This window comes from Suricata suricatta, chromosome 2, assembly GCF_006229205.1.
Source record: "Suricata suricatta isolate VVHF042 chromosome 2, meerkat_22Aug2017_6uvM2_HiC, whole genome shotgun sequence".
In the NCBI taxonomy this organism is placed as follows: domain Eukaryota; kingdom Metazoa; phylum Chordata; class Mammalia; order Carnivora; family Herpestidae; genus Suricata; species Suricata suricatta.
In genome coordinates this window covers 108972026-108987666 of record NC_043701.1, presented here as the reverse complement: position 1 = coordinate 108987666, position 15641 = coordinate 108972026, and the positions used below count along the sequence as shown (strand labels likewise).

The following is a 15641-nucleotide window of genomic DNA, read 5'->3' as shown; positions in this document are numbered from 1 at the left end:
TACTCTTACATTCTTCTGTCATTGGAAAGGTTTATAAATTGAAAAGTATCACAGCTTTAATTGGATTTGGGATCAGTTTATTTGATTCTTAGCTTCTCAAATGCAACCTTTTAAGAAAAAAGGAACTTTTGGTTTAATTTCAGACAAAGTAACCAGGAATTACATGTCTCACGACCTCAGAACATGAAGGATTGTTTTATTTCTAACACAGGCATTGACGTGTAGGGAAGAACTCCTTACTCTGCTCCTGTCGCTCCTTCCACTGGTCTGGAAGATACCTGTTCAGGAAGAGAAGGCAGCAGGTATGTTTCTTTTATCATATTACTTGTGTTATCGAAATTCCACTGGGAAAGAAGTTCCATTGAAAGGCTCCTTTTGCCCTAATAATTGATACAGTTCAAATTCAAAACAGTGTCTATTAGTGTGAGACTTGATATGAGAAGTTTTTTATGCAAAGGCACTTTTATTTCTGTTAATAATACAAAAACCATGATGCTTCTTCAGGGATTGCTCAAATGTAATGACAATTAGAAAACATATGAGGAAGCAGATCACTTAGCAAAAGGAGTAAATGTAGATAGGCAACCCTGTCTAAGAAATGGGTAGTAAAAAGTTCGAAGAAAGAAATTAAAGTTTCTTCGCTTATTTTAAAGACTGCTTTCTATGACCAGTACCCTACCAGTGACTTTCGCTGTTTAGTTTCAGGTTTGTTTTCTTTTAATGTTCCTTTGAAGGGGTTAATTTGAAGCAAAACTTTGTTTCAAGGCTGGGTAGAATTCTTACAGGTAAGGTCAGTATACATTGTTAGTTTCTGATTTTGAAAAAAAATTAAATACACACACAGATCATATTAAGTATACAAAATTTGGCTTAAATGTTTTAGTGGAAGAATGAAGAGTTTTCCCCTTGACCATTTCTGAGGTATGTGAATTGTGGGATGTTTAGTGATCTCTCAGGATAAAAGTAAATCTTTCTATATTGTATTTTAATGCCACATATGCATTTTAATTTCTGATATGGAGCTCTCAGGGGATTGTCTAAGGTCTTGTAATCTTCTCTCCCTTATTGGTTGATTCACTAACTCTCTGCTCTTATTTACTTCTGATTTGTAGAATTTACAAATTGTCACTTAAGATACCTGGTATTCCTTTGGGAAAGCTGTCTTCCTTACCTGCATCTTTTGTATCGGTAGAATTTGTCCGACTCCTTTTAATTTCTCCCCTTCCTCTCTTAATTAAGGCACAGATCTTTTATGTGGAGATTGTTATTTACTCATTCTAAATTGCAACTATTTTTTCACATAGCTCTTTTTACGTAGTAGTGCAGAGAGAAAGACCGATTTTTCTGAACTTTCTAATTAGTAAGGAGGATTTATGCGTTTCCCTAAGAAGGAGGTATTGGGCTTGGGTCATGTGCTGGAGCCTGGGTTCGAGGCTGCCTGGTTCTAGTTCACTGTGCAGCACATTCAGTAAATATTTTGAAGAACTCTTTTTTAACCTCAATCTTAGTGAATTGCTGGTATCTATCGTATGCATTTAAAATAATTTTGGGAAATCTTAAAGTTCTTAAGTTATATCAATGATGTAGGCTAAATACTGATTTTGACAATATAAGATGCCGTTGTTTCTTAGTTAATGGGATTGTTGGAGGAGATGTGTAATATGGTATGAACAGTAGTGCTAAAGCCCAGATGATCTAGAGTCTCTTCTGTTGATGCCAGCATGCAAAGTATGCTTTTAAAATCAGATTTACTTCCTGAATTTTGTTCTCCTTTGTTGTTTTCCAAATCAATTTGCATCCCTTGAACCAATGCTACCTGGGACTTCGTATGAGAAAAATAAGTATAGGCGGAAGTGATCCAAAGACAACACATTGCTAAAGGAAATCAGCCCCAGTAAAAATTAACTGAAGAAGAGCTCCTAAAGTGGAAGATACATAAGAGAGTAATCACCTACACAAATTGAGTTTTAAAACATATAATGGTATTCTAAATTTTCTTTCTTCATTTTATTAGATTTTAATCTACCACTCTCAGCTGATATCATCCTGACCAAAGAAAAGAACTCAAGTTCACAAAGATCCACTCAGGAAAAATTATATTCAGAAGGAAGTGCCCCATCCGGTCAGGTTCCTGCAAAAGTGAGTGTTTTTCGAAAAAGCAGACGACCGCGTAAAATTACCCACCGCTATTCTATAAGAGATGCAAGAAAGACACAGCTCTCCACGTCAGATTCAGAAGCCAATTCAGATGACAAGAGCATGACAGTGAGTAAGCATAGAAGGCCTCGTCTGCTACAGCATTTTGTAACACAGTCTCCTAAAGAAGACTACCTTGCAGCTAAACTTGACCACTTAGCAACCAAAGAACAGGCTCCTCCTGGTACCATGGCTTTGGAAAATTCCAAGGAGGTCCTTCCCAGACAGGAGTCAAACACTGACATTTTGAGTGAGCCAGCTGCCTTGTCGATTCTCAGTCACATGAACAATTCCCCATTTGACTTATGTCATGTTCTATTATCTTTATTAGAGAAAGTCTGTAAGTTTGACATGACCTTGAATCATAATTCTGCTCTCGCAGCCACTGTAGTGCCCACGCTGACTGAATTCCTAGCAGGCTTCGGGGACTGCTGTAACCTAAGGGACAGTTTGGAGGGTCAGATGGTTTCTGCAGGCTGGACAGAAGAACCGGTGGCTTTGGTTCAGCGTATGCTCTTTCGAACAGTGTTGCATCTTCTGTCAGTGGATATTAGTACTGCAGAGGCGATGCCAGAGAATCTTAGAAAGAACTTAACCGAATTGCTTAGAGCAGCTTTAAAAATTAGAACCTGCCTAGAAAAGCAGCCTGACCCTTTTGCACCAAGACAAAAGAGAACACTACAGGAGGTTCGAGAAGGCTTCGTGTTTTCAAAGTATCGTCACAGGGCCCTTCTCTTACCTGAGCTTCTGGAAGGGGTTCTGCAGATCCTGATCTGTTGTCTTCAGAGCGCAGCTTCAAATCCCTTCTTCTTCAGTCAAGCCATGGATTTGGTTCAAGAATTCATCCAGCACCATGGATTCAATTTATTTGAAACAGCCGTTCTTCAAATGGAATGGCTGGTTTTAAGAGATGGAGTTCCTGCTGAGGCTGCAGGACATTTGAAGGCCCTGATAAATAGCGTGATGAAAATAATGAGCACTATCAAAAAAGTGAAGTCAGAGCAACTTCATCACTCAGTGTGCACAAGAAAGAGGCACAGACGGTGCGAATACTCTCACTTTATGCACCACCACAGGGATCTCTCAGGTCTCCTGGTCTCAGCTTTTAAAAACCAGGTTTCCAAAAACCCGTTTGAAGAGACTGCGGACGGAGACGTTTACTACCCGGAGCGGTGCTGCTGCATCGCGGTGTGTGCCCACCAGTGCCTGCGCTTGCTGCAGCACGCTTCCCTGAGCAGCACCTGCATCCAGATTCTGTCGGGTGTGCACGGCGTCGGGGTATGCTGTTGTATGGACCCCAAATCCGTAATCATTCCTTTGCTCCATGCCTTCAGATCACCGGCGCTGAAGAATTTTCAGCAGCATATACTGACTATCCTTAACAAACTCATTTTGGATCAGTTAGGAGGAGCCGAGATCCCACAAAAAATGAAAAAAGCAGCTTGCAACATTTGTACCATCGACCCTGACCAAGTAGCCAAATTAGAGGAAGCACTGCAGGGGAGCCCGTGGGAGGCTGGGCCTTCCCCGAGCCCGCCCAGTCCTGTCCACAGATCTGAAGGGATCCTGCCCAGCAGTGGGTCCGAAGATTGGTTGTGGAGATGGGGCGCCTTAGAGGCTTATCAGAGTTTTGTTTTTGAAGAAGACCAGTTCCGTAGTGTGCAGATTGCAAACCACATTTGCAATTTAATCCAGAAGGGCAACGTAGTCGTTCGGTGGAAACTGTATAATTGCATATTTAATCCTGTGCTCCAAAGAGGCGTGGAGTTAGCACATCACTGTCAACTCCTGAGCGTTACTTCAGCTCAGGCTCACGTGTGCAGCCATCATAACCAGTGTTTGCCCCCGGAAGTGCTGCAGATTTACTTAAAAACTCTGCCTGCTCTGCTTAAATCAAGGTTTGTATATGTGCTCGGGGGCGGTGTTTTTTTCTTATTGTATGCTCTTGAATGTCCTTTATTCTTTCTTAGGGTTTGAGTTTAGTTTAACAACAAAGAATGTTCCCACCTCAGGTCAGATTATTTTTTTTACCTTGATTGATTGATTGGCTGATCTATTGATTTATTTCATTTTACTGGAGTGGTTATAGGGGAGAACATAGAGCCATTGATTTTAATTTCTCAGTGGGAAAAAAGTGAAGTTTTAAATATACTCCTGAGGGGGGGCGGAAATGGACATAGCTATCCAATAGCAGGGCAAGGTTAGATTAATTAATTTATATTTACTTGATAGAATATTATTAGTCATTAAAAAGAAAGTTTACAAAGAACTTATAATATTTTATCAAAACATACAAAATTAAAAATATCACCCATTTATTTATAGCTTTGTAAAATAGGCACATACCTAAAATGATAATTATTTGTCAAGGCAGTAGATTTAAAGGAATTATTATTTCTTAAATACCACAGCCACATTTGTTATGTACACAATGCATATAGAAAGATGTAGAAAATACAGATAATCAAAATGAAGAAAATTAAAATTACTTAGAATTCTACCAATGGAGTTTTAGAGTTCTTAATTGTCAAGTACTTAAAAATAATTTTATAAATAAAGTTAGCTTCTGATAGTCTGACCTTTCAAATTAATGCATATATCATTTTAAAGACATAATAATATATAACCTATCATCATTATCTTTACAATCTTTTTTTATTATTTCTGACAGCCTGACATTCTTTAGGTAGAACTGATGTTCATTCAAAAGTTTTTTAACTCTTTGGTGTATTTGTAGACAACCTGGATCTTTGCTGAGATGATTAGTTATTACTAGAATTCTAGTGATCTAGACCCAAGAATCTCAACCTGAGCCAGGGCTGAAAATCTTCAGCTCTGTAGTTTGGTTCCTTCCCTTTATGAGGGTCGGTGTAAAACAAAAAGTCTCGAATAGACCATTAGGCAGACAGACAAATGGACCCACAAATGCCTGCCTGATTGCAGTGTTTGTCCATCTGAAGTGTGGAGGTGGTTGTGGCATTTAGAATTTGTACAGAATCTGCCAACTGGGGAAAAGTGTTTTTCCCTAAATTGTTTCATTTAGCTTGGGATGCATGTGATCCATTCTTTCTAAATGATGCTGGAGTCATATTGCAGTGTTTAAAGAAGAATGTGAAAGTAACTAGAAAGTAATTGGAGATCCTCATATAATGAAGAACATTGGCCAGATAATTGATGAATTGGACTAGTGTTTAGTATATACCACATGCAACAATGACATATTTAAATAGTATATGTGCTTATGTATAAATGATGTTTCTATATGTAAAATCTCGTGTATTTTTTTCCCTCACAGGGTAATAAGAGATTTGTTTTTAAGTCATAATGGAGTAAATCAAATAATTGAATTAAATTACTTAGATGATATTCGAAGTCATTCCCTAAAAGCATTTGAAACTCTGATAATCAGCCTAGGGGAGCAACAAAAAGATTCCTCAATTCCAGGTATTGACGGTATAGACGGAGAACAGAAGGAACTACCATCTTTAAATGCAGGTACTTCCTTTCATAACCAGCAAGCTTATTCAGATTCTCCTCAGAGTCTTAGCAAATTTTATGCCATCCTCAAAGAAGCTTACCCAAAGAAACGGAAGTCTGTTAACCAGGATGTTCATATCAATATGATAAACCTTTTCCTCTGTGTGGCATTCTTGTGTGTAAGTAAAGAAGCAGAATCTGATAGAGAGTCAGCCAATGATTCCGAAGACACTTCTGACTATGACAGTACAGCTAGTGAGCCTCTACATCATCTGCCGCCATGTTTGTCTCCCAAGAGCCTTGTCTTGCCTTCTCCCAAGCATATGCACCAAGCAGCAGACATTTGGTCCATGTGTCGTTGGATCTACATGCTGAGTCCAGTTTTCCAGAAACAGTTTCATAGGCTTGGTGGTTTCCAAGTGTGCCATAAATTAATATTTATGATCATACAGAAACTGTTCAGAAGTCGTGAAGAAGAGCAAGGAAGAAAGGAAGGGGACCTAAATGTATGTGAAAACCAAAATTTAAATAGAACTTCTCAATCTGAGATCATGATGAAGGAAGACCTATCATCTTTGACTATAAAAAGAGACCCCACACCATCAGGACTGGGTAGTCCAAAACACACTGCTGACAGTTTAGGTAAATTAGAGGCACAGCATATCTCTTCCAAAAACACAGGCCATGTTTCAGCTACAGAAGTTGCTCCTGAGGAAGCAAAGGTATTTACGAGTCAAGAAAGACAGACCTCACTTCAGAGCATACGACTTCTGGAAGCCCTTCTGGCCATTTGTCTTCATAGCACCAGAGCTAGTCCGCAGAAGGTGGAATTAGAGTTACCTAATCAGGTAATAACTTGGTCCTTTGTTCAGCTATTGTGTAATATATATAATATATATATATACTATAAGTTTAAGTTCTAACATAATACTACTGTCCTTTTCTCTTTACAAAGATTCTGTTTTGTGAAGCTCCTGTATGGTTAGCCCATTACTAGGTACTGGGGAGGACAGAGGAGTACATGGCCCCGGTCTTGCCCTCAAGAAGCTTACGGTTAATTTGGAATGCAAAATCCACATATGTCCAAGTTACCAACCCTGAAAGGCATTAGATATGCATTAAATGTCAGATGAGTAATCAGTGGACTTTGTGTTTCAGAGTCAGACTTGGCAGTCTCAGTGTGATGCTGTCTGGTGCCCTGCTCAGATCGCCTTTACCCCTTCACCTCCCATCTGCCATCTGCTATAAGGGCTCACATCTGCACTCATCTCCCAAGGACTGCCCTTGGCTCATGGGAGATGCCTGGGAAGGGTGCCCATAGCCAGTGATGGATGAGTGTAGCTGTGCAGAATGGGGACAGTCTTTGCAGTGCAGTTCAGGCTCGAGGGCTTCCTATGGAATTGGTCTGGGGCTCAGCATTTATTCCGAAATGACCTTTTTGCCTGGATTTTCCCCACAACATATCCTGCTTCCCTCAAGACCTTACAGATTTCTCCTGGGAGCACTTCTCAACTGAAAAAGGAGTCCTCAGTTTCAGGCCCTGCTTCTAAGGAAGCTTCAAATATGGCAGATTGCCTATTCATAACTCATCCCTAACTGTTGTGTCAGCCAACAGGCTCTCCCTGCTGCAGTGCCTGTCTCCCCGTTTCCTGCTGTCTAAAAAATACTGATGCCTCCACATTGCTCACCGTTAACATCCAAACTCCTTAGGATGGCACACAGAGCCCTTCGGTGTCTTGTTTCCACTTCCTTGCCTGGCTTCATTTCCTGCCATCCTTCACCATGCTGCCATTAGCCATCCTGAGCTAGCCAGCAGCTTCTCAAGATGCCACTCCTTGTTGGTACTTATGTACTCGCGTTCCTGTTTTTCTGCCTAGCATACTCTTTCCCTCCGTTTGTACACGTGCTCTTTTCTTTATTGTTCATCTCACACAGTCCCTCCCCTGGGACACTTTTGACAGGTGTCAGGCAGCTTCTCTCTTTTTGTCTCTCAGAGAACTTTGTTTATGGCTTTAATATGATCATCATGATATCTTGTCAATGTGTATCTTTTTCTTATGCCTCACTGAGGCAATTCCTTGAGGGAGAGGTCCGTTTCATATCCATCTTTATGGCCTCATTGCCTGATGTAGGTACATGGGTAAGCAGCAAGTTTCCTCAAAGACAGAAGGGAGGGTGTAAAGAAGGGATAGGGAGAGGGGAGGGATTAGAATATAAGTGCTTTTTTAGACTCTTATGGACTCTCTAAGAATAAGGCATTTGTAAAATGTGGTGATGGTTCATCAAAACTCTCAAGTTTCAACTAAATTTTTTGTATGTGATACAGTTAATTTATGATACATTGAAATTAAGAATGAATTAAGATGAGTAAAGCATTCGGTAAACAAAAATGTTAATTGTAGCAGGATATTCATATAAGAGCTAGATACTTATAGTCATTATACTTTCATATCTGCTGCAAATAAATGTACTCGTTTTCTACTTCTTAAGCAAATATTATTTATTTTGCCATTGTTTAATTTTTTAAAGCGTATTATTAATGTTCTTAGTATCCTTTATTTTATCTTAGAATTTGTCTGTGGAAAACATACTATTTGAAATGAGGGACCATCTCTTCCAGTCAGAGGTGATTGAAACAGAATTAGCAAAGCCTTTATTTGATGCCCTGCTTCGAGTTGCACTGGGGAATCATTCAGTGGATTTTGACCACCATGACGCTGTGACCGAGAAGGTATGGATTACATACAGCTGCGTTGCTTGAGTGTGACTGGCACGGGCAGGTGGGCATGGGATGGGACAGCCCGCGTGAGTGTGGTTAGAACACACGGGCCAGGATTTGGTCGTATCTCCTTCTGTGAGTCACATCTCCATCCTGTGGGATGACATCCTGTGGCTCACAAAAGCAGGAGAGCAATGTGAAACGCTTGTTTCCATCTTATCTGGCCATTTACTGAGAATGGCTCTCAGTGAGACAGAGATGTATTATTTGATTTGATAAGTCTTGCATATGACCGATGGTTTATCAAATGATAATTCAGAGATGGTGATGACTCAGCTATCTTTTCTGATCCTATATTGGTACAGTTAAGATTTCCAGAACTCTCTGTTCACTTTAATTTTAAATCACTCAACTTAAAAATGACGAGTACTTGTATAGAAATTAGCAAGTATAGTTGTTCAGTCTTTCATGTTAAGATTTTTTTTAAAACAAACTATTTTAATATTTTTCCTGAAGCTGTGATGCCTATTTTGTTAATTCCCCTCTGCTTTTCTGTTACCTTTACCTTTTATTAATTGTCACTTGTCCTTCATGTAACTTCTCTTTTAATTTCTCAGTCTAGCTATGTATATGACATTTTATAATCTTCTGCAATAATATTTTAACTTGCTCTTTGTTAGAACTTTAAAAATGTACTGAAGTAGTTACTAATGCCTTCATCATATTACTGGGTCAGTTGGTTACCTGGAAAATGTTAAAATACCTCCTATATTCCACCTTTTATTAACATTACAGGGATAAAGTACTCTGAGATTCTCTAAGTGAAAATGTTTTCAAAAGTGAATACATTAGTAGCATTTTTAAAAGAAAAGGAAGATTTCAGGCTGCCAGATATTACACAGGCAGTTAATGCTGGATTCTTGATTTCCAAGATGCTTGTATATAGACAATTGCATTCTGAAATCTTAAAACTAATCCCTTTGAACAATTTTCATGTCTACTCTGATTATCTAATGTATGAAACATTTTATTTATAAAAGTCCTATGCAAAAATATTTTTCTATGATATGAACAAATGTACAAAAATAATATTTATTTACTAGCATAAAGTTGTAGGGAGGATAATTCTAACTCGTGGTTTTTAGTCATTTGCTATTATACAACTCGAGTAAAATTTCATAGACTTCTTCAGTAAAACTGAAATGACCTATAACTTAATCTGCTACAGACCCCCATTTTGGAGGTGTTAATAAAGTCAAGAGATTCTGGGAAATCTTGCTGCATGAAATCCATAATTTATAGTGCTTAATATTGATTCCTAAGATTTTTTTTGTAAAGAAAACACTGAAGGTATCCTCAAAATTATTTCTGAGTAAGAATATTTTATTACTAAAAATGAACAAATATTACAGCTTTTGCCTTCTAATTGTACTAATCTTATAGAGTCTTCAGTCTGAAGAAGAATTGTCATCCCAACCTGGTGATTTTTCAGAAGAAGCTGAGGATTCTCAGTGTTGTAGTCTTAAACTTTTGGTCGAAGAAGAAGGTTATGAAGCAGATAGTGAAAGCAACCCTGAGGACAGTGAAACCCGAGATGATGGTAAAATATCACTGAAGTATTTGTGACCGGACTTGCAAGTCAGATTATTACTTAGCAAAATGGTTATACTCATATCACCTTGGGATATTGTATTACCTTACAATTTAAAGGATGCATTGCTTCATTTTATTTGATCTCAACAATAAATTGTGGCATTTGTATATGCAACTGAAAACAGTTATATTTTTTTATTACAAACATTAACTGAATGCCTGAGAATACAGGGTAGAGAAAGTGCCTGCTTTCATATGTATGCCTCAGAAAACACAAACAATAGGTGCCATATATGAACAGTATCAAGAAATAAAACAGGGTGATATGGTAGTGATTGGGTGGTCAGAGAGGGCCTTGCTGAAACTGTTAGGTTTATGTTGAGGCTTAAATAAAAACACCTATCCAGACAGACATTGACAGGAAGAGCAGTTCAAGCAGTTTGTTATAAAGATTAAATACATGGGATACAGACATATTTTTGTGACATCCGAAGATGCTGCAGCTTCGATTTCTTCTTAGTGCATCTCAGCCCAGCTTGTCCTTAGGATGGAACTACACTGCACACGACCTTTTGTCCCTGGACTTAAAACTTGGGTAGAACAACAACAAACCGAAAAAAAGGGGGGGGATTGATTGTGACTGGAGCCAAGAGATTTCTGGGAAGTCTCCATCTTTGTCCCACTACTGCTAGTCTTCACTAAACTTATAGCAGCTTGTCCTCCGTAGCATCTATTTTCTCCTTCCCACTGAGCAAAGGAATAATCACTGATGTCCTACTGAAAGGGCTTGATGGACGCATAGCACGTATTTTTTCGCTCGTTTGTGTACCATAAAGAGAGTGAAAACAACAAAGGCCGAGCCGCAGATTGAAAGAATATACATATGTGTATATGTACACACACACATATAAGCTTACTTGATTTATTAAACTATTCTTATTTGTTTCCAGTTTTATTAAGAAATAATTGCCATATATCACTGTGTAAGTTTAAGGTATACAGCATGATGTTTTCATTTACATCTATTGTGAAATGATTATCAGAATAGTATAAATTAACATCCATCATCTTATACAGGTACAATCAAAAGGAAATCAGAAAAAAGAAAAAAATTCTCCTTGTGATGAGAACTTTTAGGTTCTATTATGCTGACAACTTCATATATATATACCAGTGTAGGGATGCATGGGGGCTCAGTTGGTTAAACATCCAACTTCGGCTCATGATCTCATGGTTTGTGGGTTCGAGCCCCACGTTGGGCTCTATGCTGACAGCTCAGAGCCTGGACCCTGCTTCAGATTCTGTCTCCCTCCCTCTCTGCCTCTCCCCCCTCATGCTTTGTCTCTCTGTCTCTCAAAAATAAATAAACATTAAAGAAAAATGTTGTATCATACAGCAGTGTTGACTATACATGAGCCATCATGTTGTCCATTACATCCCCAGCACTTACTTACCTTATAACTGCAAGTTTGTACCTTTTGACTATCTTTCTCCATTTCTCACCTCCCTGTACCTTCTGAGCCAGTGCTTTTGAAAAAATATTGCTTTAATGGTGTTGGCTTTATCAGAGTACTAAGATTTTATAATGACAGACTTCCTCCTTTTTATCAGTTTGTCAACTAGCTCTTAATTTAAAGAACTCTGGTCCACGTAGACATGAAGAAGACAAAGTATAGAATTCATCTGGCCAATAGCCATGCTTATTATTTTCACGGAGATATGGGCAGGCAAATGAGCCACCCTGTAATTTAGGTATTTTGGCGTCAGAAAGTTTAGGATAGGTGTTTTTTCCACTTGTGTCAGAGAAATATGTTAAATGTATCACATATCTATAAAAGTTGCTGTTGATATTTGTAATTCTGTTGAAGACCAACATTACTTTTAAGCCTCTCATTTATCTTCAGAACATCCACAAGACTTGATTATTCAGGATACTTACTGTAGTCAAAAGTCACGTTGTAGGAAAGGGATCTCCTAAATGTTAAATGAGATTTGAAATATTTATTCCATGTTTATGGGATAAAAACAAATCTTTTCTTTTCCTCTTTCAGGTGTAGACTTAAATCCTGAAGCAGAAGTTGTCGGTGCATCAGGCAATCCAGAGGACTTACTTGAAAACCTCACTGATGGGGAAATAATATATCCTGAGATTTTTATGCTGGAATTAAATTTGCTTTCTACTGGTAAAGCCAAACTTGATGTACTTGCCCACGTATTTGAGAGTTTTTTGAAAATCATCAGACAGAAAGAAAAGAATATATTTCTACTCATGCAACAGGTAAAAGATGCATTTATAGTTAAATGTGATCAGCATTTATCACACGCATGCCCCAGTTACTCATCTCCTTATTTTGAACCCAACCTGCCTGAAAATTATTTGAGATGACTACTTAATCTTTTATATACATCAGGTATGTTTTTACCTACAAGTGGTAAGATCTAAAAATATTCTAATTCCATAGTCCTCTAAAGCAGCATAAATTAATGTCACTGGCTAACTAATCCTAGTGTATATCTGAGAATGGGTAATAGTTTTAAAATTACATTTAATTTTAATATATGGTCATTGTTTTTGAAAAATAAGAAAACAAAAACGGTATAAAAAAATAAATGTATACACCACCTAAAAAAAACGAAAATATAAAGTACATAATTACACACATAGCATTCTTTCCAGTTAATTTAAAGTATTTATATGTGTATATACAGTAAACTATCAATTTATTGTGACGTTACAGTTGCTTTATGCTTTCATGGGGTAAGAAATTTAATTTCTTATGTTTTGTTTTTTTTTAATCTTCAGGGAACTGTGAAAAATCTTTTAGGAGGGTTCTTGAGTATTTTAACACAGGCTGATTCTGATTTTCAAGGTGCGTTGAAACTGTTAGTTTTACACAATGGCTTTAAAATTATTGTGTTATGTGAAATGAAGAGTTGATAATGATGGCTTTTGCTGGCATAGTGCTCTGTGGTTTCAAAAGTAGCTTTATATGCATCATCTCGTTTGTTCCTCAGCACCACCGGTATACTAGACGTGGTGTAAGTATCTTGATTTTATAGAGAGCAAAATCTGGATTCCAAGGGACTGAGAGAGTTGTTCAGGGTCATATACATAGAAGTGGCATTGCGACAACTGTAGCCCCGTCCAAACACTGTGTGGCTGCTTTATGTGACACTGAGCGCCACTCTCCACTCAGTGCTTCCACAGACATTGGAGGAATTCATAGTGAGTATATAAAATGGTTCTATTATATATAATAGATAGAAACCTAGCTTTTAGTTGGAGAAATCTAAATTTTGGTTGGAGGAATCTAACATACATGAAACATTAATTCGGGTTTGTCAGATGTGTCCTCATGATTAAATTCAAGTTACGCATTTTTGGCGAACAGACCTCGTAAGTTACGTGCTTTTGCCAGGCATCGTATTGTGGTTTGTGATGTCTGTATCTTACTACTGTGATGCTGACTTTGGCCACTTGGTTAAAGTGGCATCTTGCTGAGTTTCTCCATTGTAAAGTTACTGTTTTCTCTTTATAACTCGTATTTTTGGGGAGATGAACTTGAGGCTGTGTGAATATTTTCTTTTCATCATACTTTAACCCGCTAATTTTAACACCCATTGATGATTCTTGATTCTTGTTAATACTGTGGTATTTGCCAAATAGTGATTTTCTATTCCCATTGTTCCTTCTGTATTTATTAATTGGGGTTGTACTCTAAAGAAAAGCTTTTCTTCCTCTTCCATTTACTTATTTAGTGTATAGGTATGTTTATATTTACTGTGGTAGATACTTCATGGATCCTTTTGATCTAAAAACTTGTTTCTAGCTTAGATCTGAGAAATTCTATTATATTACCTTTGAATAACACTTTTATTGAGATATAATTCATACACTACGCAGTTCACCCATTTAAAATATACACTTCAATTTTTTTAGTATATTCACAGTTATGTAACCATCACCACTTTTTTGCTATTCTGAATAATGGTATGAACACTCATGTACTAGTTTTCACATGGACATATGTTTTCATTTCTTTTGGGTCCAGTGGTAACTCTATGTATAACTAGATAAGGAACAGCCAGACTGTTTTCCAAAGTGGCTGACTTATTTTATATTCCCACCAGCAGAATATGAGGATTCTAGTCCCTTCACATCTTTGCCGACACTTGTCATTACTTGTGTTTTTGGTTATATCCATCCTAGTGGATGTGACATGATATTTCATTGTGGTTTTGATTTGCATTTTCCTGATGGCTAATGTTGTTAGGCATATTTTCTTGTGTTTATTGGCCATCTGTGTATCTTCCTTAGATTTCTTTGGAGAGATTTCTATTCAGTCCTTTACCCATTTTTATTTTGGATAGTTTGTGGTTTTAATCATTGAGTTGTAAGAGCTTTTCATATATTCTAGGTAAAACCTTTTTATCAGAAGTATGATTTGCACATATTTTCTTCCAGTCTTTGGTTTATCTTTTCATGTTCTTGATGGTATACTTTGAAACAAATTTTTTATTTTGATGAGGTTCAATTTATCTATTTCTGCTTTTGTCACAATGCTTTTGGTGTCATATCTGGGAAGTTCTAAATTACAGTCACAGAGACGGAGTATTTTTTTAATCTTAAAAAATTTTTAAATTTTATTAGAGAGAGAGCAAAAGCACATGAGTTGGAAGTGGGGCAGAGGGGATGAGAGAGAGGGAGAGGGAGAGAAAGAGAAAGAGAGAGAGAGAATTCTAAGCAGGCACCACACTCAGCAGAGCCCAATGTGGGGATCAATCCCACAAACTGAGCCAAAATCAAGGCACCCTAACATTTAGTATTTTTAAAAATACTTTTCTCCTCTCCATGTTTTATGCTTTCCTCTTTTTTACTTCCTAATTGTAATCTTAGGCCTTTTTGGATTGACTTCACATTGTCTTAGCTTTCCTCTCACATTATTGCTTCTCTTTTTGTACTGTGTTTTGGGAGATTTCTTCAATTGTATTCCAACCTTTTGTTCACTTTTTTATTTTGGCAATTATTTTTAATATTTAAGAGCCTCTTTTTGTGTGCTTTCTGGTTATTCCATTTTCATATAAGGATAAAATATCTTCTTAAATATATCTGGATCTAGCGACACCTGGGTGGCTCAGTTGGTTGAACAACCACATGTATGGATATATATCTGGATCTAGTAGTTAACATTTTAGAAAGATTTATGTTCTGTCTGAGGTTGGTTTATCAGTTTGTGTTTTGTATCTTATTTTTCTCTTTTATGTTGCTGATTCTCAAATATTTCGTGAACCTTTTATTACCCATTTTTATTTAGGAAGGTTGTTGGAGCTGATGATGTAAAAGTAAATTTACTTTCCTATTTGGCATCGGCCAAGAATGGGCAGTCTGTTGATGATCTGTGTGTGCACATACCAGTGGATAATATAAGTTCCCCCCAAAGTAATAAGGAAAGCTTCACTCTGGAGGGCCATTAGGGCCACCATTACCCCATAAGACATTCTGTGTACATTAGACAAGTACGTCCTCCTCACACGGGGCTTGTGAATAGTGTCTTTGTGCTAAGAAAAAAGTCATCCCTTCATGCAGGCAACGCAGCCCAGTGCCAGGATGCATGACTTGGTGAGCAGCATTCAGGTTTTTAGTCCCTGGTTTTTC

At 37.6% G+C, this 15641-nt stretch overlaps 1 protein-coding gene across 8 annotated transcripts in view; it reads left to right on the top strand.

Moving 5' to 3' along the window:
- The window catches only part of LYST (lysosomal trafficking regulator), a 177799-nt gene that overhangs the window by 46332 nt on the left and 115826 nt on the right, over positions 1-15641 (top strand). For all 8 annotated transcript variants that reach the window (XR_003905486.1, XR_003905482.1, XR_003905483.1 and 5 more), the window contains 7 exons: positions 212-302; positions 2015-4094; positions 5492-6521; positions 8243-8404; positions 9836-9992; positions 12037-12263; positions 12789-12855. Coding sequence is in view for 5 of the 8 variants with exons in the window: in XM_029931602.1 (XP_029787462.1) it covers positions 212-302; positions 2015-4094; positions 5492-6521; positions 8243-8404; positions 9836-9992; positions 12037-12263; positions 12789-12855 (3814 nt within the window). In the remaining 3 variants the exon portion in view is untranslated. The remainder of the gene's footprint in view (positions 1-211; positions 303-2014; positions 4095-5491; positions 6522-8242; positions 8405-9835; positions 9993-12036; positions 12264-12788; positions 12856-15641) is intronic.